Source organism: Chenopodium album, chromosome 8, assembly GCF_948465745.1.
Source record: "Chenopodium album chromosome 8, dcCheAlbu1.1, whole genome shotgun sequence".
NCBI classification, from domain to species: domain Eukaryota; kingdom Viridiplantae; phylum Streptophyta; class Magnoliopsida; order Caryophyllales; family Amaranthaceae; genus Chenopodium; species Chenopodium album.
This window is the reverse complement of record NC_137841.1, coordinates 71,236,160-71,244,830: the sequence shown is the minus strand read 5'-3', so window position 1 is coordinate 71,244,830 and position 8,671 is coordinate 71,236,160. Positions and strand designations below refer to the sequence as shown.

At 34.9% G+C, this 8,671-nt stretch overlaps 1 protein-coding gene across 1 annotated transcript; it reads right to left on the bottom strand.

Annotated features, from left to right (window-relative positions):
• Positions 1–302: 302 nt before the first annotated feature.
• LOC145556512 (transcription factor BIM2-like) lies at positions 303–6,778 on the bottom strand. The gene is made up of 7 exons (XM_081618170.1): positions 6,571–6,778; positions 6,354–6,441; positions 5,358–5,427; positions 5,129–5,230; positions 2,500–2,861; positions 1,867–1,996; positions 303–967 (listed from the first exon to the last, which is right to left on the bottom strand). Exons 1-7 carry the CDS (start codon positions 6,665–6,667, stop codon positions 860–862), a joined length of 957 nt encoding a protein of 318 aa, XP_081474296.1. The 5' UTR covers positions 6,668–6,778; the 3' UTR covers positions 303–859.
• Between the last annotated feature and the right edge of the window lie 1,893 nt (positions 6,779–8,671).

Sequence of the window (8,671 nt, the reverse complement as noted above, 5' to 3'; positions counted from 1 at the left end):
ACAGTTTGAGTTGAAAACAAGTTACTTTGTTTTTGTTACAAACAATTCAAATCCAGCGCAGAAAATCTAGGTTACTATATACGAAGTATGACTCAATTTAACTAATGTCCACCAAATATGGATCTGATAACTAGGTTGTCTAGATGAAATTGTGCCATATTGGCGCCTGTGAGTTCATTTTCAAATGAAATTCACCTCACATAAACGTCTAACTCTACAAGGGAGCGTAGCAGTAGCACAACAGGTCAGACGACTAAAGCATGTACCATGATATTGATAACCGGAATATGGTGAAGAAAAAATGATTAAAACTTGATACTCCGTAATAAAGAAGCATCATAATATAGTTTATGTTATCAGAAAATCCATTCCGCAAACATGAAGTTCATATTAAACATTACAACTTACCTGGAATGCTGGCAAGTGCCAAGCTAGAATAAGAAAGCAGCAGTGAGAAATCAATGTTTTTCTGAGACACATTAGAAATGCAAAAAGATTTACAAGTCATAATATACTAGTATTTAGCATCTATTTTGGTTAACCCACTTACCCAAAAAAAAAAAACATGTACAACAGAATCTACAATCTGGTGGTTGGGGTTGATGTGGTTAAAATAGACACCGAAAACCTCTTCTCTAACTCAGCCTGGTTCTTCTTTCCCTTGGCCAAAAAGGGTAAACTAACATTTGAAAGAAGAGCCAAAACCCCATATAAAGACACAAGAGTAAAAAACCTATACTAATCAAACAAGTAGCTTTCTCTTGGTAGCCTAAATACTCATTTGCACTTGCCATTTGAAAGAAGAGCCGTAACTCCAATTGCAATCACAGACTAAAAAAACCTATACGACTGATTATTACTACCTTTCTCCAGTCCTGATTCTCTTGGCAGCCTGGATAGACTCCTTTGCACTTACCTCCACAGCATGTGATATGGGCTGATTTATTGGAGACTGATTATCAACATCCTGGAAATACACTGGAAGTTTTTAGTACAGTGAAAAACAATATTTAATCTGAAAACATTGAGTATTTTTTTTTTCTTTTTTTTTGGAGGGAAAGAGGGGAAGAGGGGGGGGGGGGGGGGGAATAGCCATCAATTAGAATGTGTGCTGCATATCAGGAACAATACTTGGCCCAAACTGAAATTTCTTATATACACCCGACTACCCGAGAGCAAGATACCCCCAAGGTTAATATTTGCTCATTTGATGATAACATAAATGAGCAATAACCATCCTTTATTCCTTTAATCAACAAAATGAGCATAATATATCTTTTGGGTTGCACTTTGTATATAACAATTTTAGGGCCCAAACAACTTAAAAGCCAGAAAATGGAAAGTTAGGACAAGGAATTAAGTTATGTAAACCCATGAATAGCAGAATCGTACTAGTATGCTACACTTGAAATTACTGACAGTGTAGTTGAAAAAAAAAAGCAACCGAATTCACTCGGACTATGTTCAGTTTGGTTTAATTCGGTTAGCATCATATTCAGTAGACAGAAGATTCACTTCATTTTAGTTTGGTTTAGAACGAGTTCAAGTCATATTCATATTTATGTCTTTTGACAACCAATTTTTTTATGAATAAAAAAATCAATACAAGTCAACAACCTTCAGGTCAGGTCATGGAAAATCAGATCAAACTAAGTTATCCAAATCCTCAAATTCCGGCTACCTTAATTCAAGTTCAAAACAGGCCTAATTCAGAAATTTTGAAGCAAAAATCCAGTAAGAAGTCAAATTAATCATGTCCATATGACGGACTAGAAGTACACTTATCAACAGTCAAGAAAGTCATGCAGATGTCGATTTAGCATGATCAGAAGCAATCTATAGAAGAAAAAGAAACTCAGAACCAACCTCTATAGTGGGGGCAATAGCATTTGAGCTGCTATTTCCTCCCTTCCCAACATCAAGTTGAACTGAGATGTTAGCCTGTGACAAATCCACCCCAGATGTCTGTAGCTCCTGGGTTAGTCTCTTAAGCAGTCTGCTCAACACCAAAAGTCAGAAATAGAGAATCAAAGTCAGTATCTTGACCCAGGAAGCATTCTTCATACTTTTATGTTCTTTCTTTCTTTATTTCTACAGTTGGTGTGGAAAGAGTCTTTGCATCAATATCACTAACACCAGAAAATTTAGTTAAGTGCAAAAGGCAAATAATTCATGCAGAAATCCAATGACATTTAATGCAGCTGAAACCACTGCCAAAGGCCATCAGATGCATGGAGATAAAACCATGGACTTTCAATTTTATCCAACATATAAATCCATTTATTACATGCAAATCAGATGTATTCTATCAAGGAAGAACAATTTACAACACTAGCTGTCTAAACATTGTTTATGCACACAAAACAAGAAAATTCTACTACACATATCTACCACCTAATTGAACCAACGAGCGACTGTCCAATTAGTTCATCATGGTGGGGAAAATGAGTGTTTTTTTATTTAAGCCAAGCAAAAGTAAATAGGGTTGCATAAATATACCCTTGAGAATAAATATCAGAAACACTACTTGAGCCCCTTTCAAATGTGCCATCTTCACTTAATAAGATAGAACCGTCAGCTGCAGATGATCCATGAGGATGAGAAGCAACATTCTCAATAGGCAGGATACCTCTTCCAGGAGGGTATGTACAAGGTTGCAACGGAATGCTCATAGGAACAACGGGGTTCACTGACCCAGCATGATGATGATCTGCTCTGTAGGAAAATTCTCCACCGAACTCCGGCTCCACTGAGCTTTGTATGGATGTCATGGGTTGCACTGAAGGATTTTCATCCAGAAAGCCATTTTTCATGACTTGAGAATGATTAGCATAGTTGTCCACAGGCCCATGATTAGCTCTCTGTTCAAAGATTGCAACAAATGTAAATAGTTACTAAGGCAGTTTAATGAAAGAAAGTGGTAGAGCCAAATTATTGAATTAGCATCAGGCCCAAACAAATCGATCTGTAAGATCTTTACTTCTTTGGGTACATGAACAAAATTGTAAAAGGAAGCTATAGGGGTAAACCCACAAAACATGATAAAGCAATAATACAGCTTTTATGCCAATATGGGTCTCGAGGGACCCTAAATTACTTGCTTGAAAGACTTCACCCCCATTTGGCCATTTTAAATAAGAAGCTTAAAGAGACTCAACCACGACATATAGCCTTTACCAGAGACAACCAAGGTACAATTGTTGTTATCTACAATCCTGATGTAGGAGCATCTTGCCTCAAAACGGAATTTAAGTATTGTTTTCCTATCCTTGGCCTCTCAAGGTATATTTTCAGGTTCCAATGCCTCTAGAGAGTATGCCCAGACTGCTTTGTTATGTTCAATTTGAAATAGATGCTTGGGTTTTTGATTGAGCCACACTTGCTTTTAAGGCTTAAGATTGACTTATGAAGAACAAAGGCACAGGGTCACAGGGAAGATTAAAAGAGGCTGTTTGCGAACCTGGAATAAGGATATATACCCATCACCCGTCATTTGAGGATGAAACCACTTGGAAATGAAAGTAAAGCTAAAAAATTCTACAAAAAAAAAAAAAGGGTCACTTGAAAATTGACATAATGAAACAGGTTGGGCCATTAAAGTTGAATTATCAAAGCAGCACTATAATCCATGAGCACTGGTGCAATAACCAGGTCAGTTTGAAACTGCATTCTCACATTTGAAAGTGGGTTATGCTATTATGTGTGGCCATGCATTATGATTAGTAGGTATATACATTCTCCCATTTTCTTTAAGGATTTACTTGAGCTTAACCTTCCATTATGAGTTATGACATTCAAGAGCCAACATTAGGAGTTTATTAGAGTTCAGCTTCTAATAGGTAGCCTCGCTGAAAGTTGGGTTAAAACAGAGTTCCATATGCATTTAGGCAAGAAGATGTCTCTTTGTAAATTTGCCTTGGTGGCTTAATTTCTTCATTTGTAACTTCTACTATGTATAACTCACTCCGGCACATAATACAAAGCCTATTTAGGTTTTTTCACGAGAATTAAGAAGGTTGTAGATTCCTTAAAATTGATGATTAAGAGTACACATGTGCATGTGGGATTAAAGAGAGATAGAAAGAGAGAAAATAACTGAGAATTATTGAAGAGAGGGAGAGAGAAAGTGTTGGGAATTAATGTCAAAAGACATCATTAGTAAAATTGTACAAAAAGGAAAAGAAAAAAGATGACAACTCATCGAAAAGAAGGTTATATTCTCAAAAAGTACTGCCTTTAAATAGAAATAGGCTTTGTATTTTGGTTTACCCAAAAAGGTTAACATGCTTTGTATTGTGTGATGGAGGGAATACCAAGTTAGCATGCTCAATGTATTTAACTTTAATACAAATTCCCATTTGCACAGATTCATCATACGTCAAGTCCAATGTTCCCATCATCATTAGGTGTCGTAAAAGCAAGTAGGTGAAAACCTTCTAAATGACTTTAATACCATGACCATTCTATTGATGTCAATCATAAAATATAGCCTTAATCAAAGAAAACAAAATTTTAATAAGTGTTTTCTACAGCCTCATAAACAATTTTTTGACTTAAGGACACTACCTTCCACGATTCATCAAATTTTCTATCCACTGACATGGTTTTAACATGGATTATAGCAACCTGTAAGCAATTTATTACTAGCCAAAATCATAACATAGGCCTAACGACCCCAATTTCCTAGGAAACCACATGAGGGCTAGGAAAATTCCTTACCACTATTCGAAAGATATCATCAAGTAATATTAATGGCCAGTTTTAAGAGGCAACCAATCTTAGACAAATACTACCAATGGAAAAAATATACTAGAATAATTTTACTCATATTCTTCAAGGGCATCATAATAGGATTAATTGAAATGAGAGCGTCATATTAAGAATTTCTTACATTCTCACTACCCCTATTATTCCACTAAAAAAAAAATGAAAAGGCCAATTAACAAGGAAACTTCTAGAGGTTCTCAAAAAAAAAAAAAACAAGGAAACTTCTATGTATAAAGCTAAAGAATTTAAAAGCTATTTTTCCATACACATATAATAAGAGGAACACATCTAAGCACACTCAAAAATATCAAGTGTAGGCTAGATTTTAAACTCAAAAGAATAGGTGCAAACACTAACTTACCCATGGTATTAATTTGGTGGCCTCCTGAGGCCATGCTTGTTGTTGATATGGTCCTTCATAAACTTGCAACTTCTCTTGTAGGTATCGGATGTACTCTATAACCTTCAAAGTTTGTACAATTTGTCACCTCCAATTCAGAGAGAAGGTCCCTCAAGGAACCAAAATGGAAATAAAGAGATAAAGTATAATAGTTAAAAAAGGGCAAAAACATGCAAAATGAATTATTCACCTCTAGTAAGAGCGAGGCCTTATCCCTCTTTTGCTCATTTGGGGGTATCAGATCTTTCAATATCTGGAACCTGTAGATACATGTTATGTGTCAAAAACACAATTCATTCCAGAACTCTCCCACTTTTAGAATAAGAGCGAGAGACAGATATGGGTGTTAAAGGAGGGGGAGAAATGAAGGAAATGAATCTTGGTCCAGGATGTAGAGCACAGAAAAGATAGCAACCATGCGGTCTTCAACTAGAACACAAGTTGCATATGTTACAAAAACAATAAACCGTCATAAACGACTGTTGTAGCATACCGCTAAAAATAGACCTCTGAAGCCCTTGCTAGGGCATAAATTTGAAATAGGAACAATAATGGCTCACTTTTAGAGGCAATGAAACAGCATAAATGTTATTTTTAAAGATAAAACAGTTTAGGAAAAGTGAACTTTGATTTGTAACGAAACTTTATCCATTACTACATATTAAGCTTCTGCACCAACATCTGTTTTGTTTCTAATTAGAACTTAATTCACAGAATTCCCCGCACAAAATGACCTTGAGACTAAGTACAATTCCTTCAAAAGATGCAGTAGCATTAAACTAGTACAGAAATTGGAGAGTAATTCCCAAATCCTACTCAGGTTTTCATATAACCTCCCAATTCCAGCCTTTTACGACTTTAAATAGACTCGGAGAGAAACTGAATTGGTGAAATTTACCAACATTTTTCACTAGCCTACACATTCATTCTTCACAATCATTAAAAAAAATCCAATACAAAACCACATCTTTATCATTTTCACAAAAAATCAAAACACACAAACTTAACAGTTAACAGTTAACAGTTATAATTTTCTCAAAATTCTGAATACCCAAACACATATATCATAAATCCCAAAGCAATTCAACAAGCATAACAAAAGCAAATCCAAAATTGGGGGAAATTATATCGAATAAAGCATCAAGATTAAATTCAAATAACGAAATTCAAACCCTAATTGAATTACCTTTCATTAATTTTACTCCTCCGACGCTGCTCAGTTTCCGAATGCTTCGACCTATAATTACTAGGTTTTTGCTCCGCGCTTTTCCCCTCTGAATTGGTGAAATTCACCAACATTTTCAGCAATTCAATCCATCCATATCAAATTACAAACATCACAATTCAAGAAACCCTAATTAAAGATGATAATTCAAAGAAGAGAGAGAAAGAAAGAAAAAGACCTCGGTGAGAAGAGGTGTCAGTACCAGCAGCAACATCTTCAGCGTCGTCTTCTTCGTCTTCCTGAGGCTGATGATGAGGTCGTACAGTCCTCACCATTTTAATGGAGGAAGAAAGAAAGAGAAAAGCTTCAAGAATTACAGTAATGGCGGGTGAGATAAAGATGGTGCCCTAGATATTAGAGAGAGATGGGGTTTTGCTATAGTGCGCGTAGCCGGTGAACCAAAAACATTTTTAAAATTACGTGGGTTTTTTTTTTTTTAATTTTTTTTTTTTTTTAAGTGTACTCCCGTAGACCTGTCAATTTGGGTTAATGGATTTGATTCGAGTTAAAATTTGGGTTGTGCAAATCTTAAACAGTGTAAATCTCTAATACGGAGTATTATTTTAAAATATGATAAATGAGTTAAACGAGTTCAGATTATTTTGGTGTGGTTGAGGTCAGGTTCGATTTGCTCTCAATACTTTGGGTTTGTGTTCAAATCAGGTTATTAAGGCATTTAAGGGCCTAATCTGATTTACAGAACTAAACTAAAATGAATTGTTTATGAGAAAGGAAATTAGGAACTTAACTGAAATTAAGATGAAGAGAACCGGCCCTAATTTCCTAAGTCGGGTTAAGAATTGATATGTCTAGTGCTTAGTTATAAAATTTAATCATTGTGAGTGTTAATAAGTAATACACTGGCGAGTCAGGTTGAATTTGGACGTAATTGACTAGGGAATTTATATGGTATGAGTATCATACATTCATAGACAGAGTACAAGAGATTGTTGTTCCAGTCACCAACTAGCAACTATGTATCACAGTCTCACTATGTTGTGGAGAATGGTTTAGTAAGGTTCATGCTTTTGAATACAGTAGCTAGCCAGCTAGGATGGCCTTTCACCTCGCCTCGTATAGGAAAAAGAATGTATGACTTCAAAGTTGCCCTACCTTGTATTACTAAAAGGCTTAGACCACTCTTTAACTATTTCTTAGTGGTTAGTAAGCCTAAAAACGAGCTTTTTATTTTTTATTTTAATCACCACGATCTTTAAATGCACAAAAATGAGTTGGACCACCAAGAATAAACTTTTTACCCTAAATCTAGCCCGAAATTCTAGTGGGGATGATGTCGGAGAGAAATTAGGCTTAAAAAAATGATTCCAAAAGACTAATTTTGATTCGGAGAGGTATGCAAATAATGGTTGATGCCAACATGGCCAAATTCGTTTATATTGATGTATGACGACGTATGTAATGTACATATATATATTACAACATTTTTTTAGTAGGTAAGTATTGTAAGATGAAAAATACCATTAGATAAGAACCTCTCACGATTCAACTCAGACCTAAAGCATTAATAGCAGAGTAGTAGGGATTGAACCTCTCCTGAGATGTGAATAGATTGAAGTAAACACTTTGAGTGTAATGGAAGTTCGTTTAATCAAATTACTATCATACTCCGTAGTATATACTTCAATTCTGATGAAAGATCTGCATGCACATTGATGAAGAATTATAAATGACATCACGTGGCAAAGGTGTGGGCAACTAGACAAAAAGCTCCAACACATTATGGGTTCAGATCTATCAACAGGGCCGTTTATGAGATTTCGGGGGCCCATGGGCAAAAGAATAAACCGGGGCCCTATTATATTTAGAATTTTTTTGGTTAATATAGAAGAGGTATTTTTTTTCTATATATGTATTTAATATGAACAAATTATCATTCTTAAAAAAAAAAAAAAAACACTTATAATAAATTAAACTCAATGTAAAAAAAATACTTCTATATACTACTACAACTATATGATTTGTAAAAAAAATATGAAACATTACGATTGGTTCTCTCTTACGAATAAAATTAATCATTCTTCACTAACAAAAGAAATATGATGCATGACAGGATGGAAAGTGTAAAAAAAACAGCTTAACCAAGAAAAATATAGCATGTTAGCTCACTCGAAGCTTTTTTTTTTAAGGAAAGATAGAGCTTTTTTTTTTTTTTTTTGAAGGAAAGATAGAGTATAGCTCAGTAGCTCACTCGTTGCTTTTTTAATCATTTTATCAATTTTGGAAAAAAATACTTAATCTAAATCCATATATAAATTATT

Excerpts from the sequence above, each read along its gene's own strand:
- LOC145556512 (XM_081618170.1), bottom strand. The coding sequence starts at position 6,667 with ATGGTGAGGACTGTACGACCTCATCATCAGCCTCAGGAAGACGAAGAA. Across the intron at positions 5,428-6,353 it reads AGGAGTAAAATTAATGAAAG|GTTCCAGATATTGAAAGATC; the intron begins GTAATTCAATTA and ends ATGTATCTACAG. Across the intron at positions 968-1,866 it reads CTATTGCCCCCACTATAGAG|GATGTTGATAATCAGTCTCC; the intron begins GTTGGTTCTGAG and ends GTGTATTTCCAG.